The 25,672-nt window shown below is 56.2% G+C and overlaps 2 protein-coding genes across 2 annotated transcripts in view; both read right to left on the reverse strand.

The window, feature by feature from the left end:
* Window positions 1–762: 762 nt before the first annotated feature.
* On the reverse strand, window positions 763–4,033 carry USE1 (unconventional SNARE in the ER 1). Its single transcript, XM_017879530.1, has 6 exons — window positions 3,875–4,033; window positions 3,537–3,586; window positions 3,320–3,398; window positions 3,069–3,221; window positions 1,923–1,932; window positions 763–1,013 (listed from the first exon to the last, which is right to left on the reverse strand). The coding sequence occupies exons 1-6, from the start codon at window positions 3,974–3,976 to the stop codon at window positions 982–984; spliced, it is 426 nt and encodes a 141-aa protein (XP_017735019.1). The 5' UTR covers window positions 3,977–4,033; the 3' UTR covers window positions 763–981.
* A 2,095-nt stretch (window positions 4,034–6,128) lies between these two features.
* The window catches only part of MYO9B (myosin IXB), a 137,646-nt gene continuing 118,102 nt past the window's right edge, over window positions 6,129–25,672 (reverse strand). Inside the window, 20 exon segments of the mRNA XM_017879531.1 lie at window positions 6,129–7,124; window positions 7,126–7,532; window positions 7,653–7,780; window positions 8,560–8,693; window positions 9,024–9,071; window positions 9,692–9,815; window positions 11,620–11,751; window positions 12,079–12,184; window positions 12,471–12,599; window positions 12,686–12,878; window positions 13,500–13,573; window positions 15,943–16,054; window positions 16,321–16,362; window positions 16,846–17,019; window positions 17,125–17,223; window positions 18,322–18,512; window positions 18,722–18,855; window positions 20,809–20,933; window positions 21,260–21,326; window positions 23,601–24,518. Of these exon segments, the coding sequence (XP_017735020.1) occupies window positions 7,104–7,124; window positions 7,126–7,532; window positions 7,653–7,780; window positions 8,560–8,693; window positions 9,024–9,071; window positions 9,692–9,815; window positions 11,620–11,751; window positions 12,079–12,184; window positions 12,471–12,599; window positions 12,686–12,878; window positions 13,500–13,573; window positions 15,943–16,054; window positions 16,321–16,362; window positions 16,846–17,019; window positions 17,125–17,223; window positions 18,322–18,512; window positions 18,722–18,855; window positions 20,809–20,933; window positions 21,260–21,326; window positions 23,601–24,518 (3,358 nt within the window). The 3' untranslated portion in view covers window positions 6,129–7,103.

Genomic DNA, 25,672 nt, shown 5'->3' on the forward strand with positions numbered 1-25,672 from the left:
TGAGCCACCGCGCCTGGCCATTTTTTTGTATTTTAATAGAGACGAGGTTTCACCATGTTGGCCAGGATGGTTTCAATCTCTTGACCTCGTGATCCCCCGGCCTGAGCCTCCCAAAGTGCTGGAATTACAGGCATGAGCCACTGCACCCGGCCGACCAACACATTTTCAAGGGAGCCAAAGGTCATGGCTTCAGCCACAGCCCTGCGTGGGACTCAGTTTCCCCTCCTCTGCTTTGACTTTTTTTTTTTTGAGACAGAGTTTCGCTCTTGTCACCCAGGCTGGAGTGCAATGGCACCATCTCAGCTAACTGTAACCTCTGCCACCCGGGTTTAAGCGATTCTCTTGCCTCAGCCTCCCAAGTAGCTGGGATGACAGGTGCCTGCCACCACACCTGGCTAATTTTGTTTTTAGTAGAGATGGGGTTTCACCATGTTGGTCAGACTAGTCTCGAACTCCTGACTTCAGGTGATCCACCCGCCTCGGCCTCCCAAAGTGCTGGGATTACAGGTGTGAGCCACTGCGTCCAGCCCTTTTTTTTTTTTTTTTTGAGACTGAGTTTCACTCTGTTGCCCAGGCTGGAGTGCAGTGGCACCATCTCGGCTCAATGCAACCTCCGCCTGTTGGATTCAAGAGACTCCCCTGCCTCAGCCTCCCGAGTAGCTGGGACTACAGGCGCATGCCACCATACCCGGCTAATTTTTTGTATTTTTAGTAGAGACAGGGTTTTGCCATGTTGGCCAGGCTGGTTTTGAACTCCTCGCCTCAGGTGATCCGCCTGCCTCAGTTTCCCAAAGTGTTGGGATTATGGGCGTGTGCCACTGCGTCTGGCCTACTTTGACTTCCACGAAGAGCATCCACAGAAGTGGCTTCTGGTTGGTTTAGATCCTTATGGTAGTGCTTCAGTGGTCCGGGGTTTGGCCAGTGCCACCCCGTCCCTGCCGCACCACCCAATTGCCACTACTGCCCCAGGGCCGCAGACACTCACGTTCTCTTCCTCACGTCCATCTCAGGCTCTGAAAGCAAAACAGGCCAAGCAAAAAGGCAAGTGTTGGTTTCCTGTTTCCGGCATCCTAACCATTGCCTGTGCTGGGCCTACTGTTTGGAATGTTGTTTCCTCATCTTGTCTGCTGCCCCGCTGGCTTCTGACCATGCTTGAGTACCTCCTCTTCTAGGAGGGTCTCCTTACTCCTGTCTCGGTTCCCTCAGACCCCGGGTCCCTCCCTCCAGCCTAGCCTTGGTCCCATAGGCTGGGAGTGCCTAGCTTCAACAAAGTTATCTATTTGCTTATTTTTGAGACAGAGTCTCTCTCAGTCAACCACGCTGGAGTGCACTGGCGCGATCTCAGCTCACTGCAACCTCCCCCTCCCAGGCTCAAGCAATCCTCCCGCCTCAGCCCCCCAAGTAGCTGGGACTATAGGTATGCGTCACCACGCCTGGCTAATTTTTTTCCTTTTTTTTTGAGATGGAGTCTTGCTCTGTTACCCCGGCTGGAGTGCAGTGGTGCGATCTCAGCTCATTGCAACCTCCAGCTCCTGGGTTCAAGCAATTCTCCTGCCTCAGCCTCCCGAGGAGCTGGGACTACAGACAGGTGGCACTGCATCCGGCTAAGTTCTGTATTTTTAGTAGAGACAAGGTTTGGTCATGTTGGCCAGGTTGGTCTCAAACTCCTGACCTCAAGTGATCCACCTGCCTCAGCCTCCCAAATTGCCGGGATTACAGGTGTGAGCCACTGTGCCCAGCAGGAGTGCCTAGCTCTGTTTCCTCTCGGGGACATTTCCTCTGTCCTGGCTCTTCCTCCACGCGTAATTTGGTGATGCTGCTGTTGGAGTCAGGCTGGGCATGGAGGCCCCAGGGCAGCAAGGATATATGTCTTGTCCTAGGCAGCTGGCCCTCAAAGTCCTGTTGTGTTCATGGCGACTCACCTGCAGAGTCCTGTGGAAAGAAGTAAGTGGCATGAGGCTGGGCGCGGTGGCTCACTCCCAGCACTTTGGGAGGCCGAGGTGGGCAGATCACCTGAGGTTAGGAGTTTGAGACCAGCCTGGCCAACATAATGAAACCCCACCTCTACTAAAAATACAAAAAATTAGCCAGGTGTGGTGGGGGTGCCTGTGATCCCAGTGGCTCAGGAGGCTGAGACAGGAGAATCGCTTGAACCGAGGAGGCGGAGGTTGCAGTGAGCCAAGATCGCCCCACTGCACTTCAGCCTCAGCAACAAGAGTGAATCTCCATCTCAAAAAAAAAAAAAAAAGTAAATGCCATGAAGTCACCCCCCTTGTCTTGTTCCCAAACCTGTCCCTTCTGATCTCAACCTTTTCACCTTCAGTCAGGACATGGGGAAATCCCATGACCTCTGAGCCTCAGTTTCCTCAACTATAAACTAGTAACAACCACTCATATATACATATTTTTTGAGATGGAGTTTTGCTCTTATTGCCCAGGCTGGAGTGCAATAGATCCATCTTGGCTCACCACTACCTCTGCTTCCCAGGTTCAAGCGATTCTCCTGCCTCAGCCTCTTGAGTAGCTGGGATAACAGGCATGCGCCACCATGCCCAGCTAATTTTGTATTTTTAGTAAAGACGGGGTTTCTCCATGTTAGTCAGGCTGGTCTCTAACTCCCAACCTCAAATGATCCGCCCGCCTCGGCCTCCAAAGTGCTGGTATTACAGGCGTGAGCTGCTGCACCCCGCCACAACAGCTCATATTTTAAAAGATTGACCTGATCCACATAAAGTGCTCAGAAAGGAACTTGTCATCCTCTTTTACAGCTGAAGAAACTTTCGTGTCTTGTAAGTTGCAAGCCAGGACTCAAACCCTGCTCTTGGGCCAACTCGGGGGCTTAACCAGACACAGTCCATTTTTGCCTTGTACCAAATTTGCTACTCATCTAGCAAAGCCTTAGCCACAGTGCCCCTCTGTTGGGCAGCCTTGTGTGATGACCCAGGGAAGAGACTGCTGGACCCCCTCAGAGCCCCTGTATCTGACAGTATTGTGGTTCTGGCTGCCTGCAGGCATAGAACCCCTGTCCCTGTCCAAGGGGTTCCCAGGGACCAGGGAAGGAGCCCTACCGTGCCTAGTAGCTCACTCCGCATCTCGCTGGTGTACCGCGCCCGTGACTGCAGATGCACTGTCTTTGTGGCGGGCACTCGCTCTCTGGCTGTGGTTGGCACACGGCCAGGGGCCAGGAACTGGTTGGCCAGTGCTTTCTCTGAGGAGGAGGTCTGCAGAAATGTGGGAAGAGAAGTCACTGGAGGGGCAGGTCCTGGGGACGAAAGTGAGCGGTGATGGGGGCTGAGGGGGCAGGGGCACCCCTTCTCACCAGCTTCTCGGCTTGCAGCATCCCCTTCAGAAAATCCACCTTCCAGGAATATTCATTGATCACCTCAGAGGCCGGTTTGCTGGGAGGTAGGAAGAAGAAAAAGAAAACCTGTCCATGGTCCCCAGCTCAGGGAAGGGTCCCAGCTGGGACAGCCGTACTGGGATGTCCCAGAATAGCCACGTGCTGATGTGAAAGCGGTGAGGCTGCCTGCACTCACCTCGCGTGGACCTTCAGGGCCTGCAACATGTCCTCCAGGGCTCCCACGTACTGGGGAGGAAAAGTGGATTGTCACCCGGGGGTCGTTCCCACGTCCTGCTCATGGGAGTGGGGGGCGGGGCCGACAAATGGGAGGGGTCAAGCGCAAAGGAGGCGGGGCCAGTGGGGGCGGAGTCCCAGGGACGGGGCGGAAGCTACAGGTAGACGTGGCGGGACTGACCGGAAAGGGCGCTGCCCGAGAGGCTACTGGGGCAGGGGAGTCGGGCTAGGTGGCTTCCAACCCTAGGAACCACCCCCCCGGGAGTCGGACTCTACGCAGCAGTGCGAGATTCCTCTCACCTTCTCCAGGCGCCACTCGTCCGGGTCCCGTTTCTCCGCTGCCATCGCCTCGCAGCGGGATAGCAGCCGCACCAGGTTCAGCTCCAGCCTCGACGCCGCCATTATCGCCTGGCCCTATCCCGCCCCTTCCGCCGGCGCCATGTTAAGAAAGGGCGGAAGTGCCTTCAAGTGGCCTTCCGGGCGGATGTTTCGCCTGCTCCGGTTCGCTGGCCCATCTTTCTTTGGAGCAGAAGTAATATCTTGTTTTGAGGCGGGGCGCTGGGCCGGGAGCTGGGCCGCGCGCGGTGGCTCAGGGCTGTAATGCCAGCATTTTAGGAGGCGGAGTTGGGAAAGGATTGCTTGAAGCCAGGAATTCGAGGCCAGCCCGGACAATATAGCGCGACCCTACCTCTATTTTAAAAAAATAGGAGAGGCGCCACCCCATTCTTTCTTACTCAGGCGAATCACTTCCTTTTCTTCGAGAGCGTGTTAACCCTTCGGGAATGATAGGACGACCGGGGTCTTCGGGTGTCAGACACCCCTGCAGTGTGCCCTCTTGTTCTGTTTTGCCTGGTCAAAGTACCTCCCTCCACCCCACTACTACCTGGATTCTTCCCAGTCGGAGCTGTTTCACCTCTACACGCCCTTCCCGATTTCTCTTGTAGGAGGGGCTCTAGCCTGGGATTCAGGAATCCAAGGCTTCCCCCACCTCAGCGGGGCTCATCTGTATTGTGGTTATGAGCTTCCAGGTCACAGCTCCAGCTCTGATTCCATCCCCGGCCCTGGGCGAATTTAACTTTTCTTGATCCGTTTCTTCCCCCGGGAAATGTAGTGTGACAGTACCTGCCTCAAGGGGGACATGGGGCAGCTCTGCCTCTGAGTGAGCAAGGTGGGGCTGGGTCCCCCCTAATGCCCAGACCCCCGTGGAGAGAACCCCTTCCCAGCCCACCTGATTACCTGGAAGCTGAGTACCCCTATGCCTGCAGTGCCACTCTTCTGGAGTGACAGGATGACGGTGGGGGCTTCACAGGGACCAGGGCCTGGCATGCAGCCCTCATGTTTTCCCATACCTTAGATCATCTGTACCTTGGTCACACCAGTGGGCCTGATGTCCTTGAAAAATACCATAGACGGGTGGGCGCAGTGGCTCACGCCTGTAATCCCAGCACTTAGGGAGGCTGAGGCAGGTGATCAACTGAGGTCAGGAGTTTGAGAGCAGCCTGGCCAACATGGTGAAACCCCGTCTCTACTAAAAATACAAAAATTAGCCAGATGTGATGGTGGGTGCCTGTGATCCCATCTACTTGGGAAGCTGAGGCAGGCGAATCACTTGAACCCAGGAGGCAGACGTTGCAGTGAGCCAAGATTGTACCATTGCACTCCAGCTTGGGCAACAGAGCAAGACTCCATCTCAAAAAAAAAAAAAAAGAAAAGAAAAATACAACGGAGAGCTGGGTGTGGTGGCTCATGCCTGCAATCCCAGCACTTTGGGAGGGTGAGGTGGGTGGATCACTGGTCAGGAGTTTGGAGCAGCCTGGCCAACATGGTGAAACTCTATTAAAAAATACAAAAATTAGCCAGGCGTGGTGGTGCGCACCTGTAATCTCAGCTACTCGGGAGGCTGAGGCAGGAGAATTGCTTGAACCTGGGAGGTGGAGGCTGCAGTGGGCTGAGATCGCACCAACTGCCCTCCAGCCTGGGTGACAGAGACCATGTTTCAAACAAACAAACAAACAAACAAAAAAACCCCACAACCATGGAGACCAAACCCAGGGCCTGTCAAAGGGGCCTCTAGAGGCTGGCAGGGCAGAATCTAAATCCCAGCCATGCCCCTCCCAGCTGCGTGGCCTTGGACAAGCCCCTCAACCTCTGGCATGTGCAGTCTGGACTTGGGTTCTTCAGGGCCCCCCAACCAACACCAGCCAGCCAGCGCCCACAACTCCCATCTAGTGGCAGCCTGGGAGCCCATCTGTTCCTGTCCTGCTGCGCCCACCGGGAACTGGCCACCTCTGATGGATGGGTGGTGGCTGCAGCTGACATTTAGGCTCCCAGAGGCTGGGCACTGAAACAGGGAGGCCAGAGAGGGCTCCCAGGACAGCAGGTGCTCCTCGCCAAGTGAGGCTCTGCTGGGAGCTGTTTGCTGGAGGGTCAGGACAGATCTTTGACGACAGTGTTCCATCATACCCTGCACCCTTCTTGGCTGAGGCCACAGGGCAGACCCCCACCCCCCGGCCCTGCTCTTCCAAGCCCGATCCCACATGAGCAGGCATCCCAGGCACACACTTCTCAGGCACTTTTTATTTCACGCCGTGCGGAGGGCTCTTTGTCCCAGATTTGTGGCCATGTGTCCAGGTGTCTGGGGGAGTGGGCCAAGCCTGAGAGACGAGGGCCCTGCTCCAGAGATCCCCAGGCTGTCCCTGTTGACCTGTAGGGAGGTCTGACTTCAGGCATTGCCCTCCTGGTCCGTGAGCAGTCCTGAGTCACTGGCTCCTGTTCTGTCACACGGGGTGGGTAGTGCCAAGAGCAGCCAGCCTCCTGCAGCCCTTGGCATCCGGAAGAGTGACAGCCACATTCAAGTCTCCCTGGCATGTGAGGTCTGTGGTGCCCCTGACTCATGTCCTGGCTCCAGCCAATAGCCTAGACCCCCATGGAAGGTTCCAGCACGTCCTCACATGCATTGGCCAGGTGGCTGTCCCCCGGAGACACGTGTTAGACGGGCATGGGTCAGGTGGCCCAAGTGTCCAAAACTCTCATGGAGGGTCCCAGCCCACTGGCCATCCCAAGCCAACCATAGCAGGGGTCTGAGCCTCAGACGCGAAGAGGCCTAGTGGCCTCCGCTCTGACAGCTCAAGTCCAGGTTACAAGGGAGACGGGCAGCGTTAATAGAAAACTTTGTACATACACATATAAAAAACCATTTGGTCTTCCATTAAGGCTGTTACAGTTTAAAGTTATGTAAACCACGTACAAAGAAACAGTTACACGTACAAAAGGGGAGTGGGGAGATGTGAGGCCGCAGGCGGAGATGTGGCGCTCCCCGCAGGTGCGTCGGTGATTTGGGGGCTGGGTGCGAGGGGGGCCTGGCTCCAGCCGGCCTCTCCCTGCCTTGACTCTGCACTTGGGGCCGGTGCCCACCTCACGTCGCTCTTGAGCTTTTGATTCTGGATCCTTCTCTGAGGGCCGAACACTAGCTCTGCAGCTCTGGCGCCCAGCTCCAGTGCAGGGGCCGTCCTCGGACATGCAGACTTTGTCAGCTGTGGCCCTCAGCCATTGGCCTGGCCCGAGGCGGGGGGCAGGCAGTACTTTGGGGGGTCCGAGTACCTCCGCTTGGCCCCAGGTGGCTGGCCATCCTCTTCTAGGGGCTCCAGGGCGCCCTGCGTTGGCAGGTGTACCCCGGGCGTGATGTACACGGAATGTACCTGGTCCGGGCGGCGGGCAGGTGGCTCCCGGCGCCGCACTGGGGCAGCCGCCTCCCGGGCACCCGGTGCCCAGCAAGGCAGGTGGGAGGGCAAGCCTGGTGGGAGCTTGATGTTGGCCGTGGGCATGATGGGGGTCCGCCGGGGGGTCTTCACTCTGACCGTTACGAAGGACGACGGCCTTCGTCGTGGAGGGGCAGCCACGGTGGGGAGGGGGCTCGGGGCGGGCGCGCCGGGGCAAGGGAGAGCAGGCGCAGGGGGCCCTTTTGAGAGACAGATGGCAGGGTTACTGCAGCTTCAGGGCCGGCAGTCGGAGGACCCTCGCCCTGGGGCCTGCTGGGATGGATGGGAAGGAGAAAAGCAGACGCTACCTTAATACTGACCTTCCGAGGCCCCCCGCCCGGCCCGCTCCTCCAGCAGGCTCTCGGTGCTGGCCGACGTCTCCGAGTCCAGGTTCTCCTCATCTGAGCCCCTTGGGTCCAGCTCCGGCAGCCGATAGGTGATGTCCTCCCTGGAGGAAAAAGGGTCGTGGTGTCCAAGGCCACTCCACCAAAAGTGCCAGGCCAGCGTGGAACAGAGCAGGCCGTCCTGCTCCTAGATGTAACTCTATGTCCCCAACCTCCCCCCACCCCAAGCAGGAGGATTGCTTGAGCCCAGGAGTTTGAACCCAGCCTGGGCAACATAGGCAGACCCTGTTCTACAAAAAGTAAAAAAATTAGCCAGGCGTGGTGGTGTGCACCTGTGGTTCCAGCTACTGGGGAGGCTGAGGTGGGCGGACCAGCGGCTGTGGTGAACCGTGATCGCATCACTACAATCCAACCTGGGTGACAGAGCAAGACCCTGTCTCAGAAATAAAGGCCGAGTATGGTGGCTCACGCCTGTAATCCCAACACTTTGGGAGGCCAAGGTGGGGGATCACTTGAGGTCAGGAGTTCAAGACCAGCCTGGCCAATGTGGTGAAACCCTGTCTCTACCAAAAACACAAAATTAGCTGGGTGTGGTGATGGGCACCTGTAGTCCCAGCTACTTGGAGGCTAAGGCAGAGAATCGCTTGAACCTGGGAGGCAGAGGTTGCAGTGAGCCGAGATCGCACCACTGCACTCCAGCTGAGTGACAGAGCGAGACTCCGTCTCAAAAAAAAAAAAAAAAAAAAAAAAAAAAGTGTTGTTTGCCCAGTGTCAGGGATGACAGGACCAAACCTGGCGAGGCCAAGTGGACCACCAGGGATGGAACCTGCACTCCAGCTTGCCCTAAACATGAAGGACTGAGGAAGGGGACCGGGCCACTTGCTTCTCCTCCTTGATGGACTGGATCCGTTCAATGAGAATCTCCTTTTCCCGGTCCTCATCACCAGCGGCTGCCTCCTCCTCCAGCAGCACCTCCAGCTCCTCCCCCTGGCTGTCCCGGGCCTTGGGGCTCTTGTTCTGAAACAAAGAAGCAAGGGGTCTGACTCCTCTGAGTGGGCGAGGTTAGTGCCAGAGGCGTGAGCAGATCCCAGGAGGTTAGTTCTGCTGTGGATGTGCTGGGCTCTTAGTGAGACCTCTCTAGGAATCCCATGGGACAGAGTGGTGGTCCTGTGGCCGATTAGTCATCCTGAGCACAGAAGGTCAGCAGGCAAGGGGCCTCCCCAGCATGCACTTCCGGAAGGTTAGGACAGGCTCCGTCTATCCTACCAGGGGCCTGGGGCCCCAGGGAACCCCAGCATGCACTGCACCGGGACACATGCACTGCGGGCCCACCGAACGCGTACATACCAGGACCCCCTCATAGGGAGACGAAAACCCCAGTTTGAGAGGCCATAGCTGGGAGAGAGATGAACACAGGGTGACCACACGGGCCAAGACAGACACAGGCATGAGCTGGGGATACATCCAATGACCAGTACCAAGACAGGGGGTCCCTGGTTCCCACAGGAGCCCAGAGCCCGTTCCCCACTAACGCACCCCTGCACTGTGGGGCTGGTTCTTCTGCTCTGGGGACATTTCCCCGGGGCAGAGGGCCCAGGTCAGAAGGGACAAGGCTGGACTGATGACCTGAACCACCAGCAAGTGGGAAACTGGTCCCCCACCTGCCTCACCTAGAGGGACACAATTGGAGGCTGAGCGAGGACCATCGTCTTTTGTTCAAGGCAGTAAGTCTGCCCCTGCCTGCACGGGCTGGTGGCCCCAACAAGGCTGGTTATGGGCAAGGGTGTGGTAGGAGTGGGTGGGGAACTGGAAAGGGAGGCCCCGCCCGGCTACCCGAGACTACATCCACTACCCAGTCCCATCCTCGGCATGGGAGGTCCCGCCCACCCAAGGCCCCCCTCCCACCAAGACCCCGCCCACCAACCTTCCCAGCAACAAAGCCACGCCAAAGGCCCTGCCCAGCACCAGACCCTGCCCACCAAAGAGGCCCCACCCCCGCGATCACGGGTACTCACAGCATTTTGTTGCAGGAGCGAAAGCCTGCGGAAGGCGATGCTCTCTGCAGCCTCCAGTTGGCTGATCTCCTCCATCTTCACTTTGTATTTCCTCATCTGCTCCTTGATCAGCATCTCCACGCACCTACAGAGAAGGCCCACGGGAGGAAGTGACTCAGTTACCACCCTGGGCACACTTGAGGTCCAGGAGTTGGTACCTGGGGGGCAGTGGCTGAGGCTCAGAGACCAAGCAGTGCCTGGGACACAGCTGTGAAGGCTCCTAAGCTGTGTGACCTTCGGCAGCTCACTCCACCTCTCTGAGCCTGAGTCTCCTGTCTCTGCACGCCTCCTTGTTTGAAGGAGGGTCAGAGTGAACTGAACCCCCTAGTCACCAGCAGGGTGGGGATTATCCTGCCTCCTACAGAAGTCCAAGCTGCTGGGCACTTTGTCCCAGGGGCAGCAGGCAGACGACCCCAGGGGCTCCAGACATGTGCTCTGACCCACAGTATGCCACTTGGTGGTCAAGGCCAGCCTGGTGTTGTCAGTATCAGAAGGTCTCAGCTTGGAGTGGTCAGAACCAGAGGGACTCAGCTTGCAGTGGTCAGCACCAGAGGGACTCAGGCCAGAGTGGTCAGTACCAGAGGGACTCAGCCTGGAGTGGTCAGTACCAGAGGGACTCAGGCCAGAGTGGTCAGTACCAGAGGGACTCAGTTTGGGTGAGCTCCGTGGTGCGACCTGCAGGAGCTGCTTCTTGTTCCTTATCCTCCCACGACAGGACGCTTTGTAGCAGAGAGGAGTCCACTACTATTCGCCTATCATCCAGCCTTTGCTAAAAGTTCTGTTTTAGTACAATGGGGTGTGCTCATTAAAGCACATTCAGAAAGACACAACTGCTGGGACCACTGCCATCTGGATAGTTGCTTTTTTTTTTTTTTTTGAGACGGAGTCTCGCTGTCACCCAGGCTGGAGTGCAGTGGTGTGATCTCGGCTTACTGCAACCCTGCAACCTCCACCTCCTGGGTTCAAGCAATTATTCTGCCTCAGCCTCCTAAGCAGCTGGGATTACAGGTGCCTGCCACCACACCTGGCTAGTTTATATATATATATATAATTTTAAAATTTTCTTTTGAGACGGACTCTCACTCTGTTGCCCAGCTGGAGTGCGTGGTGCAATCTCAGCTCACTGTAGCCTCCGCCTCCTGGTAGCTGGCATTATAGGCACATGCCATTAGGCCCGGCTAATTTTCGTATTTTTTCTCTTTTTTTGAGACGGAGTTTTGCTCTTGTTGCCCAGGCTGGAGTGCAATGGCGTGACCTTGGCTCACCGCAACCTCTGCCTCCTGGGTTTAAGTGATTCTCCTGCCTCAGCCTCCCAGGTAGCTGGGATTACAAGCACGCACCACCATGCCTGGCTAATTTTGTATGTTTAGTAGAGATGGGATTTCTCCATGTTGGTCAGGCTGGTCTTGAACTACTGACCTCAGATGATCCACCCGTCTCCGCCTCCCAAAGTGCTGGATTACAGGCGTGAGCCGACTTGCCCAGCTCAATTTTTGTATTTTTAATAGAGATGGGGTTTCACCATGTTGGCCAGGCTGGTCTTGAACTCCTGGCCTCAAGGGATCCACCCACTTTGGCCTCCCAAAGTGCTGAGATTACAGGCGTGAACCACCATGCCTGGCCTAATTTTAAATTTTCTGTAGAGACAAAATTTAAATTTTATATTTAAATAAAAATGTAAAATTTCAGAATTTTTTGTAGGGTCTCACTATGTTGCCCAGGCTGGTCTCGAACTCCTGGCCTCAAGTGATCCTCTTGCCTTGGCCTCCCAAAGTAGCTGGGATTACAGGTGTGAACCGCTGCACTCAGCTCTGGACTTTTCTTACACATTTATTTACACAGAGATGGATGGAGTTGTCGTGGGGTCCCGGGGCAGGGCGGACACTCACGTGGTGATCTTGAGGACATCCTTCATGCTGGTCAGGGGGTCCGAGTTGTCAGGGCAGCGCAGGAGGCAGGGTGCGAAGATAATGGCCAGGGCCCCAGGTGACATGCGGTTGACATCCTCGAGCAGGGCCACCCTGCACAGTCACTGGCAGTTAGAGGACGGCTACGGCTGAGGGAGGGAGGTCCCAGGGAGCCCCGAGACTGAACTTCTGAGCCCTGGGGTGCCTGTTAGGAAAGCAGTGCCACAGCCCAGCACCGCAAGATGCTTCTGCAGCACAGAGAGGTACCTCAAAGGACCTGGGCGGCCCAGCAGCTGGCCCCCTCCCAGAACCCCCAACAGCAGTCTGCATCCTGGTTCGAAACCACCACAGAACGCCAGCTGGGGTCGTCCTGGGAAATGCTGCCTCAGGGGTTCCCAGTGCGACCCTAACCCCACAGAGGGCAGGTGGGGAGGCACTTGCTTGACGAGGTGGAAGATGAGTCTCTCCAGCGAGTTGTGGTTGGCTTCTGGAAGATGCTCCAGGACAGCATAGATGGCAGCCAGCTGCTCCTGCTTCTCTGGCAGCTCTGGAAGCAGTGGGGTTTGAGGGCGTCAGCTCCCAAGGGTCCCCAAGGTGCCTGTTGTCCCCACCAACACGACCTGAGATGCACGGGTGCCATCCACCCTGTGGTGCCCAGGCAAGAATGGATGGCTACAGAGTCGTCCTGGCCCCACCCCAAACTGGGGACCCGGTTTGGCTGGGCCTACTGCTTCAGGCCTGTTTCTCAGCTTGTGAACCGGGTGGTCCTGCCTCCTGGGCTGGTTACAGCAAGCGCTGTACCCTGGCCATGGCCACCTGCGGGCGGGGCTCACCAACGGCTCGGAGGAAGTCGCCGTACTGTGCGAAGGTCATGAGGGGCTCGGGCAGTTCCCGCAGCCACTGCTTCAGCACCCCTGTGATGGCGTGGATGGGGAAGTTCTCCAGCTTGACTGCTGCGGGGTCTGTGGGGTGAGACTGGTGAGCGGCACACTGGTGGGACGGCTGTGCCTGGGGCTTGGCACCGCGCCCACCTGCCTGCAGTGCCCACCTGTCTGCAGCGCCTGCCGGAGCTCCCGAGTGCGGTTGGCGGCGCCCGACTTTCGGTAGAGGCCCTCGGTGTACAGGCCGTGCATCTCCACGTGTTCCAGGAGCTTCTCCAGCACGATGGGCACCGAGGCCTTGTCGCTGGTCAGGCTGTCCACGCACACGCCGAAGTGGCCCGGCTCAGCACCTGGCTCGCCCTGCAGTGCCGGGTGTTGGGGGGTCAGGTCTGGGCCTGTCTTCCTCTCCAGCTGTCTCTGGGGGCCTGTCCCTCCTGGTCCCGCACAAGGCCCTTGGGCCTTCCTCTGCTGTTCTGTCCCTCCCTGTCTCCTTCTGCATAGTTGTTGGGGGTGTGGGGCTGCAGAGGTCAAGGCCAGGGTGGCAGCCACGGGGCAGGGGCTTCCTTTGTAGGCTACCCAAGGCATGGGTGGTCCTTTGTGGGGAGAGAGCTATAACCTGGCCCCCACAGCCGCCTCACAGAAGTAGACCCAGACTCTTGTTGCACCCCTACCACCCAGGTCCCCATCCTTATGCACAGAGTTGGGGGGCCTCCCTCTACATGGCTCAGGACTCTCTTGGGAGCAAGGATGAGCAGGGCTGGGGGAGCTGAGACACACACAGAGGCCTGGGCCCTGCCTGGGGGCCTCAAGGGGTTTGGACAGAACCAGGGACAATGGTGAGTTCTGCAGAACCAGAGGCCACAGCCGCCCCTTGCTGGCTGCTCAATGCTTCGCTTTGCCCTCACATCAAGCACCACCTCCCGGTGCACCCAGCTCTGAGTGGAGTGTCATTCTAGAAAGTTCCAGGCCTCCTGCACTCACCTTCCTCCCGTAGGTGTAGGAGCAGTGGCTCTGAATCTTGTGCACACACTTCTTGTGGCAGGTCATCTTGCACACTAGGAGGTCACAGGGTGGGAGTCACAGAGGGTGCTGGGGACTCCAGATTCCTGCGGCTACCCACCCAGCTGGCCGGGGACCGCCAACTGCCTTTTTTTTTTTAGAGATGGAGTTTCACTCTTCTTGCTCAGGCTAGAGTGCAATGGCGCAATCTTGGCTCACCGCAACCTCTGCCTCCCGGGTTCAAGTGATTCTCCTGCCTCGCCCTCCCAAGTAGCTGGGATTACAGGCATGCACCACCACGCCTGGCTAATTTTGTATTCTTAGTAGTGACAGGGTTTCTCCATGTTGGTCAGGCTGGTCTTGAACTCCCGACCTCAGGTGACCCGCCCACCTTGGACTCCCAAAATGTTGGGATTATAGGCTGAGTCACCGCACCCGGCCTGGATTGCCTTCTTTTTGGTTTCCTTTTTTTCTTTTTGAGACAGGGTCTCACTCTGTCACCCAGGCTAGAGTGCAGTGGCGCTATCATAGCTCACTGGAGCCTTGACCTCCGAGGCCCAGGTGATCCTCCCAAGTAGCTAGGACTACAGGTGTGCACCACCATGCCTGGCTAATTTCTGTATTTTTTTGTTTAGACGGGGTCTTGCCATGTTGCCCAGGTTGGTTTAGAACTCCTGAGCTCAAGCAACCCTCCGTCCCCGGCCTCCCAAAGTGCTGGGATTACAGGTATGAGACACTGTGCCTGGCCTGCTGACTTCTAAACCCCCACTGCAGGCACCTGTGCCCTGACTCCTGAGAGAGGAGGCTGTGTGGGCAGGCTTCATAGCTCAAGGTGGCCATTCGCGGCCTCAGACCCAGTCTGGCTAGCGGAACCACGAGCAGGTGTTTGTGGGGACCTGTGACATCCTTGCCCCAAGTCCTCAGGGCCAACTCCTGACAGAACTAAAGGTCTAAAAGTCCTGCCAGGAGGTGGCCTTGGGGACTTGGGATGAGGATGTCATGGGGCAAAAACAATGCTACTTTTCCTTCTTCCAACCACACTGAATCCCAGGCCACCCAGCTGACGTCTTGGGAGAGGGTACACTAGTTACGCTAAAGAAGAGAGTGTCTGGCACCCAGCAAGGATGGAATCAGGTGAGGGGACGGGCCTGGATCCCGCATCTGTGTCTCAGGACCATGACAACTGACTGTTGGACAGATATGGGGTGGTGGGGCTGCTTTCTGGGCTGAAAAGACCCTGGCCCGACTGGTTCTGGCAGAAAAACACATATGGGAGAGGCCCTCTTGGCCCTCCTGGGCCTCTGGAGGCTGCCTGGGGTTGGGTCCTGGCTTGGCCACGTCAAAGCTGTGTGACCATGGATCAGCTGGGTCATTCCTGGGCCCTGTCTGTCTCTTAGGGTCCCCTGGGGCTGAGTCTGGCCTACAGGGGAGGGACCATGAGGAGCCTGGGGAAGGAGGGTCCAATGGTTCAGGCAGTGGAGCAGCGTATACACAGACAGAGAGGCAGGGCCCAGGAGAGGAGGCTGCAAATGTGGGCGGGCGCTGGCTACTGGGGGCCGAGGCAGGGCCCAGGAGGAGAGGAGGCTGCAGATGGGGTGGGTGCTAGGTACTGGGGCCTCAGCGCCAGCTGAGAATTGGGCTCTGCCCCTCGGGTGATGGTGGACAGTTTGAGGGGGTGGGATATGGCTGGGACAATGGTCCAGAAAGATGTGACCTGGTGGTTGGGCTGGGGTGAAGACCCTTTTTTTTTTTTTGAGACTGAGTCTTGCTCTGTTGCCCAGGTTAGAGTGCAGTGGCATGATCCCGACTCACTGCAACCTTTGCCTCCCAGGTTCAAGTGATTCTCCTGCCTCAGCTTCCTGAGTATCTGGGATTACAGGCGCCCACCACTGTGCCCAGATAATTTTCATATTTTTTTTTTTTTTTGAGACGGAGTCTCGCTCTGTCGGCCCAGGCTGTGGAGTGCCAGTGGGCCCGGATCTCAGCTCACTGCAAGCTTCCGCCTCCCGGTTTACGCCCATTCTCCTGCCTCAGGGGCCTTCCCGAGTAGCTGGCGACTATAGGCGCCTGGCACCTCGCCCTGGCTAGTTTTTTCGTATTTTTAGTTAGAGACGGGGGGTTTCACCGTATTAGCCAGGATGGGGGCTCTCGATCTCCTGACCTCGCGTGATCCGGCCCGCTCTCGGGGGCCTCCCAAAGTGCTGGGATTTACAGGCTTGAAGCCATTCGTATTTTTTAGTAGAAGGTTTCACCATCTTGGCCAGGCTGGTCTTGAACTCCTGACCTCGCTATCCCCCTGCCTCGGCCTCCCAAAGTGCTGGGATTACAGGTGTGAGTCATTCTTCCTGGCCCTGAAGCCCTCTTGAGCAGTAAGGGGTGGTGGGGGATGTGGAGGGGTTTGGGGCCTGGGCGGGGAGCCACTCACCACTGCAGAGTAGGGCCTTGTCCATGAGCCAGATATAGGAGAGGCACTGCTCGCACGACTGCGGAATGCTAACCTGGTAGCTGGCGAACACATGCCCGTTGTGCTCCTGGACCTGTGAGGCCAGAGAAGGGCGCTGGGCGGGGGAAGGGGAAGGCAGCCCTCCCCAGCCACTGGTGGATGACGGCCCACGGGATCTCAGGGGTGGGTCTGCTTATTTAAGACTACGGCTCCGTATGTGCTGGGGAGAAAACACTCACACGTATCCATGCACACATACGCGTGCAGACGGGCCCAAGCACACATTGACACTGACACACACGTGCATGCTCCTGCCAACGTTCGCCTGCTGGGACTCTCATCCACCTGCAGCCTACTCACAGCGCGCTCCTGCTTCCGCTTCTTCTTCTGAGCTTTGCTCTGCTGTGAGGAACACAAGGAGGAGGTCGGCGGGGGCCCCCTGGGAAGTGCCCCAACCCACCCCTGGCACCCCATAACCCAGGCATCTGGGTACCCTGAACCCTCCCTCACCTGGAGTGGCATCATTGTCCCTAACACCCCCATTCAGACACCCCACGCCCAGAAATGAGGCCTTGTTTGGGAGGGTGCAGGGCTCCCCACCAGGAGGCAGGCATGGCACAAATGGGTGTGGCATGTAATCATGGCAAGCGATGGGTAGGTATAGCATGTTGCATGTCACAGGCGTGGTATGGGTGGGGGTGGCATGTCAGGTGGGTGTGGCATAAGTGATCATGGCAAGGCACAGGTAAGCATGGTGTAAGTGATCATGGCATGGCATGGTGGGCGTGGTATGGGCAGGGCAGGGGTGGGCATGGCATGTCAGGTGGGCTTGGTGTAAGTGATCATGGCAAAGCATGGGTGGGCGTGGTGTGCTGGGCTGCCCACCTTCACTGGCTCGAAGTCATTCTTGGTGTAGCCACGGGTGAACTCATCTAGCAGTGACTGGAAGAGGTTGAGGACCAGGTTGGTGTCCTTCTCGCCGCGCTCAGTGGCCAGGTTGCTGACGACGATCTGGTAGTTCTCCATCAGATCCTTGTAGCCCACGTGGATCTTCCCGTTCTGTGGGAATGCCAGGCGTCACCCTGCAGGCCCGGGCAAGGGGCGGATGGGAACGACGGGTCTGAGCAGGGTATGGGAAAGGCTGAAGGCCGGGCCGCCACATACCGGGACGGAGTACATGGTTTTGATGTTGCTCCTGAACTTCTCGGTGGCTTCGATAAACAAGCTCTCGATGGGCGTCTTCTGGGAACGGAGGTCATTTATCTGGAAGGGGAGAGGAGCTGACCCTGCGTGCCTCAGGCCTGGGGACCTGCGTACCTGAGGAGGTGCCCAACGGGTCACTTGTATCCTCTCTTAAGTCATCCCCTAGGCTCTCGGGATAAAATCCAGTCCCTCTGGCCAAGCCTGACCTCTCATCTCATCAACCCAGAGTTATAAAGCCACGGACATTCAGGGCAGGACTCCTCTCCACAGTGGGGCCTGCCCTGTGCGCCACAGCAGGTGAAGCAGCATCCCTGGCCTCCACCCACCAGAGGCCAGTAGCGTCCTCCCTCCAGGTTGTGATAACCCCAGTGTCCCCAGACATTGCCAGTGTTCCCTGGAGGACAGAATCCCCCCTAGATGAGAGCTACAGGTCAGTTCAGGGCCTTCCTGCTGCCCCACACAGGGGCTCAACACCCAGCCATACCTTAGGATGGGGATGCCTGGAATGGTCTGGTCATTTCAAGATGCCTCTACTCCTAGCAGGGTTTCCTGATCCTTCTGTGTCCCCATCGACCCCCTGTGCCCGCTGTGTGGCTCCCAAACGTAGCTCTATCTGCTGCAGGATTGCCCAACCCCCACCCCCATGGGGTATAACCCTCCTGAAGGCAGCCACAGCTTGTTCGCCTCCACTTCTGTTGCACACAGTGCTTCATCAATCTTTGCTTTGAGACCAAATATGCATTATTATTATTTTTGAGCCAGGGTCTTGCTCTGTCACCCAGGCTGGAGTGCAGTGCTGCAATCATGGCTCGTGGTGCCTCAACCTCTTGGGCTCAAGCGATCTTCCTGCCTCAGCCCCCAGGAGCTGGGACTACAGGTGTGTACCACCACGCCAGCTAAAATGTAAACCTTTTGTAGAGATGGGGTCCTTCTGTTGCCCAGGCGGGTTTTGAACCGCTGGGCCCAAGTGATTCTTCTGTCTCAGCCTCCCAGGCTGCTGGGATGACAAACATGAACCACTGTCCCCGGCCTGAGCCTGCACTTCGTATTCTTGACCTGCTAAACCCTGTGGTGTGTGTTTCAGAAAGCATTGCCTGGTTGTGATGGTTCCCCTGGGGACCGGGCCTCATGCCCCTGGCTCTCCCCTAGTGGTCCCACCTTGTTGAGCAGGAACTCGTCCAGGTACTTGAGCTCATTGGCATTGGTGATCTGGCGGAACACCGATTCCCGCCACTTCTCTGACACGGTGATCTTCCCAATCTTGACGTTTCGGTTCTTCTTCCCTTTGCCTCCTGGTTCCTTGGTGCGCTTCTCACCTGTGGCGTGGCGGTGCTGGTGTCCGGAGGGGGCTGACGACAGGACAGGAAGCAGCTGATGAGGGTGGGTTTGGGGGAAGGATGCAGAGGACTGCCTACGGCATGCCTTTATCCAGGGCCAGAAACCCCTGGCATTGTGCCTAGGGCTTGGCTCACAGCCAACTCAAGGCCCCGTTTGGGGACAATGAATGTCCCCAGGGACAGTGGTGGCTCTGCTGTCCCTGAGGCTGCAGGTGACCAACCTTCCAGGCTCTTCTTCATGGTGGCAGTTTCCAGCACCACGTGCCCGGACACAGCATTCTCCAACTCCTCCACACCCTCCAGGCTGTATTTTTTATCCTTGGTTTTATGCAGAAAAAGCCTCTTAAACGTGGATCTGCAGGAGAAAGTATGTGGCTTAAGTCTGAAATGAGAATGGACGTGAGGCCCAGCCTCCCTGTGACTGGACACATGGCAAATGCTCTATCATTGCCTGACTCAAAAAAGGATCTGGCCTGGCGTGGTGGCTCATGCCTCTAATCCCAGCACTTTGGGAGATCGAGGCATGTGGATCAACTGAGGTCAGGGGTTCGAGACCAGCCTGGCCAACATGGCAAAACCCTGTCTCTATTAAAAATACAAAAAATTAGCCGGGCATGATGGGTTCCTGTAGTCCCAGCTATTTGGGGAGGTTGAGGCAGGAGAATTGCTTGAACCCAGGAGGCAGAGGTTGCAGGTTGCAATGAGCTGAGATTGCACCATTGCACTCCAGCCTGGGTGACAGAGTGAGACTCTGTCTCAAAAAAAAAAAAAAAAAAAAAAAAAAAAAAAAAAAAAAAAAAAAAACGGATCTGGCTAGGTATGGTGGCTCACGCCTGTATAGTCTCAGCACTTTGGCAGGCTGAGGTGGGTGGATCAGCTGAGCCCAGGAGTTTGAGACCAGGCTGGGCAACATAGCGAAACCCCTTCTGTACCAAAAGTAAAAAAAAAAAAAAAAAATTAGCCGGGCATGGTGGTGCACACCTGTAATCCCAGCTACTTGGGAGGCTGAGGCAGGAGAATTGCTTAAGTCTGAGAGGTGAAGGTTGCAGTGAGCCGAGATCATGTCATTGCACTCCAGACTGCCAGACTGGGCAACACAGTGAGATTCTGTCTCCGGAAAAAAAAAAAGGATCATCTTATAAAGAGCAATAGCTCTTTCTTTGTACTGGCAGGGGAGTTACATGAAGAAAGGATAGCAAACAGAAGCCACAGGGGGACTCCATTTTCTTTTCTTTTTTGTTCCAGTTGGGGTGTCACTCTGTCACACAGTCTGGAGTGCAGTGGTGTGATCGTAGCTCACTACATTCTCAAACTCCTGGCCTCATGAGCACAATCCTCCCACTTCAGCCTCCTGAGTTGTTGGGATTATAGGTACGAGCCATGTGCCTAGTTCATTATCTTTTAAGTTAGAAAAAGTTTTTTTAGAGACAGAGTCTCATTCTCTTGCTCAGGCTGGAGTGCAGTGGTATGATCACAGTTCACTGCAGCCTTGAACTCTTGGCCTCAAGGGATCCTCCTGTTTCAGCCTCCTGAGTAGCTGGGACTACAGGCATGCACCGTCCTGCCTGGCTATGTTTTGAAATTTTTTTTATAGAGACAAGGTTTTGCCACGATGCCCAGGTGGTCTTGAACTCCTGGTTTCATGTGATCATCCCACCTTGGCCTCCCAAAGTGTTGGGATTACAGGCATGACCCACAGCATCCATCCAGTCATGTGTCCTTTTAAGGGACAGAAGAGAGAAGACAAGACACAGAGGGGAAGGCCAAGTGCTGATAGAGACAGAGATTAGAGTAATGCAGCCATAAGTCAAGGAACACCTGGAGCCCCCAAAAGCCAGAAGAGGCAGTAAGGATTCTGCCCTAGAGGCTTTTTTTTTTTTTTTGAGATGGAGTCTTCCTCCATCACCCAGGCTGGAGTGCAGTGGTGTGATCTCGGCTCACTGCAACGTCCACCTCCCGAGTTCAAGCGATTCTCCTCCTCAGCCTTCCGAGTGGCTGGGATTATAGGTGTGTGCAATCATGCCCAACTAATTTTGTATTTTTAGTAGAGATGGGATTTCACCATGTTGGCCTGGCTGGTCTCCAACTCCTGACCTCAAGTGATCCATCGCTATCGGCCTCCAAAGTGCTGGGATTACAGGCGTGAGCCACCACGCCTGGTCGCCTCATGCAGTTTCTACTGAGCAAATGCCTTTGCGAACGTGCTTTGTAAATATGATTGGTTTAGGAGGCCACACTGCTGCGAGGCCCTGGCAGGGACCCCGGGCATCCTCTGGTGGCCTGAGTTTCCCCCAAGCCCCATACTTACTTAGAGTCAACCTGAGAGCCCGGGGACAGCCCTGCGTCTGGCATGGAGGATGCGTCACCTGACTTCTTCTTCTGGACAGCCGGTTTCTTCGTGCTTCGCTCTCCGTCCGTGGTTTCTGCTGCAGGCTGCAAGATGGTGCGGGGAGGGGCTGCTAAGGAAAGGCTGGCAGGCCTGTGCTAGATGGTGAGGCCCCTGCAGGCATTTACACTCCATCCACCGACCTCACTTCCCGCTTTTTTTTTTTTTTTCTTTGAGACAGAGTCTCACTCTGTTGCCCAGGCTGGAGTGCCGTGGCTTGGTCTCAGCTCACTACAACCTCCACTCTGCCACCCGGTTCAAGCGATTCTCTTGCCTCAGCCTCCAGAGTAGCTGGGGTTACAGGCACGCGCCACCACACCTGGCTAATTTTTGTATTTTTAGTAGAGATGGGGTTTCGCCATGTTGTTGTTACCTGAGCCTTGGCCGGGGATGGGAGGAGCTTGGAGACATCGCTCGTGGAGAAGGAGATGCGCCTCTCCCTGTGAGATCACAGAAACATGGCTTTTACTGACTAGAGTGACTCAGTGGCATTCTCTTGTCTCAGTGGTTCTTAGGTTCTCACCTGGGCAGTTGTGACCCTGTCAGAGGACACTTGGCAATGTCTAGAGACAGTTTTGGTTGTCACCACTGAGGTGGGGGTAAAGGAGTGGGTGGGTACTTCTGGCATCTGGTGAGTAGAGGGCAGGGATGCTACTCAATACCCTACAGAGAATGGTCTCCACTCCAGAGAGTGATCCAGCCCCAGATGTTGAGTGTGAAGGGTAGGAAACCTTGCCTTAGCCCAAGAGAGCCTGTCTGCTTGCCTATCTATCTATCTATCCATCCATCCATCCTTCTACTAACTGTCTATCTATCCATCCATCCATCCTTCTACTCATTGTCTCTACCTTCTACCCATCCATCCTCTTTATCTGTCTTCCATCTATCTCTTCATCTATCATCTCTACCTATCTTTATTTTATTTTTATTTTTTTAGATGGAGTTTTGCTCTTGTTGCTCAGGTTGGAGTGCAATGGTGAGATCTCGGCTCACTGCAACCTCTGCCTTCCAGGTTCAAGTGATTCTCCTGCCTCAGCCTCGCGAGTAGCTGGGATAACAGGCATGCGCCAACACATCCGGCTAATTTTTGTATTTTTAGTAGAGACGGGGTTTTGCCACGTTGGCCAGGCTGGTCTCAAATTCCTGACCTCAGGTGATCCATCCAGCTCGGCCTCTCAAAGTGTTGGGATTATAGGTGTGAGCCACCGCACCCGGCTCTACCTATCTTCTACCCATCCATTCCTCCATCATCTCTATCTTACATCCATAATCTCTACCTACCTTCTCTCCATCCCTCCATCCATCAGCTCTCTATCTTCCAGCCATCTACATCCTTACTGTCTGTCCATGAATAACAAACCATACCATCATTTCATCCATCCATCCATCCATCTCCTATCCTATCTTCGTCCTCACGCACTACCTATCTTCCTTCCATCCATCTATAATTGGCATCTATCTTCCTTCCATCCATAATCTCTACCCATCTTTTTTTTTTTTTTTTTTTTTTTTTTTTTTTTCAGATAGAGTCTCATCTCCATCATCTCCATCACCCAGGTTGGAGTGCAGTGGCTTGATCTCAGCTCACTGCAACCTCTGCTTCCCAGGTTTAAGCGATTCTCCTGTCTCAGCCTCCCGAGTAGCTGGGATTACAGGCATGTGCCACCACGCCCAGCTAATTTTTGTATTTTTAGTAGAGACAGGGTTTCACCATGTTGGCCAGGCTGGTCTCGAACTCCTCTCAAACTCTCGGCCTCCCAAAGTGCTGGGATTACAGGCGTGACCCATTGTGCCCAGCCTAATCTCTACCCATCTTCTATCCATCCATCATCTGTACCATCTATCCATCTATCCATCCATGCCTCTATCCATCATTACTACTTGTTTTCTATCTATCCATCCCTTCATCCATCATCTGTATCTGTCTTCCATCCATCACCTCTATCCATTTTCCATCCATCCATCCCTCCATCATCTCTATCTTCCTTCCATCCATCCCTCCATCATCTCTATCATCCATCCATCCACCCATCCATCCATCCACCCACCCATCCACATATCCTTCCCTTTCTCTCTCCCTCACTCCATCCATCATCTATTTATGATACTCCTGGCACGTGGTAAGTGGAGGCCAGGGATGCTGCTCAACATCCTATGATACACAGGACAGCCCCCCCTGCAGAGAATGATCCGGCCCCCAATACAAGCAGGGGGAGGCTGAGCAGGCCTGCTGCAGGGAAGGCCTGTCTCCTCCCTGACTTCTTTCCTTTGGTCCTGCAGGCCCTCTGGAAGAGGGAGCTGGAGATTCCAAGTCACTGACACTTGGCTTACTAAGGCTCAGGCAGAGCGAGCCCCTGCTCTTTTAACCCCAAGGAGTACAGTTAGTCCTGTTCACCAATTAGAAACCAAGGCCGAAGACCGCTGGGGAGCAGGGACCCTGACCTGAGGAGCCACCTCCCTCAAGGCCAGGACCTTTCTATACGAGCACAGCTCCTTCTGGGCACCCCTCAAGGCTCCGGGTCCCAGCCTGGGCCCTGGCTGGGTGCCTTGTTTTCACTTGGCCTTTAGCATGCCCTGCTTGTCCTCCTCCCTCAGGGCTCCCGCACACCCACTGGGCATGATTACACGTGTTTCCAGGATGTGTGGCACTGCCCCTGGCCTTGCCCACCTGGCCTGGACCCTGGTGCTCAGACAGAAGAGGGTGTGGGGCTTACTCTGTGGGCATGAGGGTGGCCCCTGTGGCCCGTTGTCTGTCGCTGAGGTCCAGGGACTGGCTGAGCATGGCACTAGGGCTGGCGGCGGCCACCAGCTTTTTGCCCCGCCACAGCTCCACGGCGCTGGCCAGCCGCTCGGAGTCCAGGTACCGCTGGATCTGTGTGGAGCCTCCGGGGCTGTCGGGCTTTTCCTGAACCCTTGGGCTGCCCCACGGTTTGCTTTTGTCCTCGGGGGTCTCGGGGGTGCTGCCGGGGGCTGGTGGGCTGACCCTGCTGTCCAAGGCCAGGCTGGTCGGCCGCTCCACCTGGCCAGGCCTGGGGCTCCCACCCGGCAGCGCCTTCTCGGTTTCTTCAGAGACCTTGCCAACTGCCATGGCCTCGGGTTGCTCTGTGGGCTGCTTTTGGGACGTGTTCTCAGCCTCCGTCTCCACGATTAGAAGGGTTTCATCTTCTCTGCTCTCCTTTTTGTCTTCCAGGAGACTCACCCCTTGCTCCTGGGTGACCCTTCTGGAAGGTTCTCTGAGGGCGCTCTCCTCCTTGCAGGACTGAATGTGTTTGTTCTGGAACTTGACGTGCTCCAGTCCTCTTTGCCGACGCGACTCACGCTTCTCCCGGCTGCTGGGGACTTTCTCGTGACTTTCAGCTGCCACGGTTTTCTGGGGCGGGAGAGTCTTCTCCAGGCTTGGGGTCTCCTTCTCAGGTGAGGAGTGCTCTGGGGGGGACCTGTCACTTGGCCACACCTCAGGGTCTGATGCCAGGTGCCTGCCATCCTCCGCCGGCTCTGGCCCCTGCTCAGCTACCTGCTGCCCGCCGTCCACCTGACCCGGCCCGCCCTCCTCAGCGCCTGCTCTTGCGGCTTCCAGGGCTTCCCTCTCCTTCTCCTCTGCCTTCTGCTTCTCCAAGATCATCTGGCTAAAGCTGGAGTGAGGAAAAAGCAGACAGCTGGTTCAGAAACAAACATTCCTTCCACCTCCCACTGAGTTCCGATGAGACCCCCAGCCTGTGGGCTGCAGACGGGGCTTCGCCTGTGCCTAGTGGCCCTGAGAGATGCTTCTGGAAAGCAGGAATCTCCTCGATCAGGAAAGGCGGCTGAGGGTGGTGCCCCCTCGGTGTCACAGATACTCCTGCCCGGTGTCTGCCTGGCTGCCTTGTTAGGGGAGAGGACCCTTGTTGGGGCTGTGGTGGGTGGGTTGTTAAGAAGCCTCAAACTCGTTTGGGGTCCACTGTGGGCTTTCCCTTGAGTCTTTTCTAGGAGGCTTTTGTTTTGTTTTATATTTATTTATTTTATTTTATTTTTGAGACAAAGTCTCACTCTGTCGTCCAGGCTGGAATGCAGTGGCACGATCTTGGCTCGCTGTGACCTCTGCCTCCTGGGTTCAAGTGATTCTTGTGCCTAGGCCTCCCCAGTAACTGAGATTATAGACATACACCACCACGCCTGGCGAATTTTTGTATTTTCAGTAGAGATGAGGTTTTGCCATGTTGGCCAGGCTGGTCTCAAACTCATGTGATCTGCCTGCTTTGGCCTTCCAAAGTGCTGGCCTTACAGGTGTGAGCCACTACGCCCAACCTGTTTGGTTTTTAGAGACCGTGTCTGACTCTGTCACTCAGGCTGGAGTGCAGTGGTGTGATCATAGCTCACCGCAGCCACCACATCCCAGACCCAGGTGATCCTCCCGCCTCAGCTTCCTGAATAGCTGGGGCTACAGGTGTGCATCACCACACCTAGCTAACTCTTTAATTTTGTGTAGAGATGGCATCTTGCTATGTTGGCCAGGCTGGTCTCATACTCCTGGGCTCACGCGATCCTCCCACCTAAGCCTCCCAAAGTGTTGGGATTACAGGCATGAGCCATTGCACCTGGCCTAGGAGGCTTGTTTGCACATGTGGGTAGGGCCTGCTCTGGGAGCTGGGATGTGACCTGTGGCAGAGCTGGGTCTGTGTGGGCAGGGGAGAGGTGCACAGGGTGCCTAGGTCAGGGAGGGGCTGGGCTTGTAGCTGTGGGTGCTGGGATGGGAGCTGCTGATAACCTGCTGGGGGGTTCTCTGTGCCTGGTGGATGCCCCAGCTCCA

The sequence above is a fragment of the Rhinopithecus bieti genome, unplaced genomic scaffold (assembly GCF_001698545.2).
Source record: "Rhinopithecus bieti isolate Rb0 unplaced genomic scaffold, ASM169854v2 scaffold_9899, whole genome shotgun sequence".
Taxonomy (NCBI): domain Eukaryota; kingdom Metazoa; phylum Chordata; class Mammalia; order Primates; family Cercopithecidae; genus Rhinopithecus; species Rhinopithecus bieti.

Excerpts from the sequence above, each read along its gene's own strand:
- USE1 (XM_017879530.1), bottom strand. The coding sequence starts at position 3,976 with ATGGCGGCGTCGAGGCTGGAGCTGAACCTGGTGCGGCTGCTATCCCGC. Across the intron at positions 3,399-3,536 it reads GCCCTGAAGGTCCACGCGAG|CAAACCGGCCTCTGAGGTGA; the intron begins GTGAGTGCAGGC and ends CCTACCTCCCAG. Across the intron at positions 3,222-3,319 it reads TGCTGCAAGCCGAGAAGCTG|ACCTCCTCCTCAGAGAAAGC; the intron begins GTGAGAAGGGGT and ends ACATTTCTGCAG.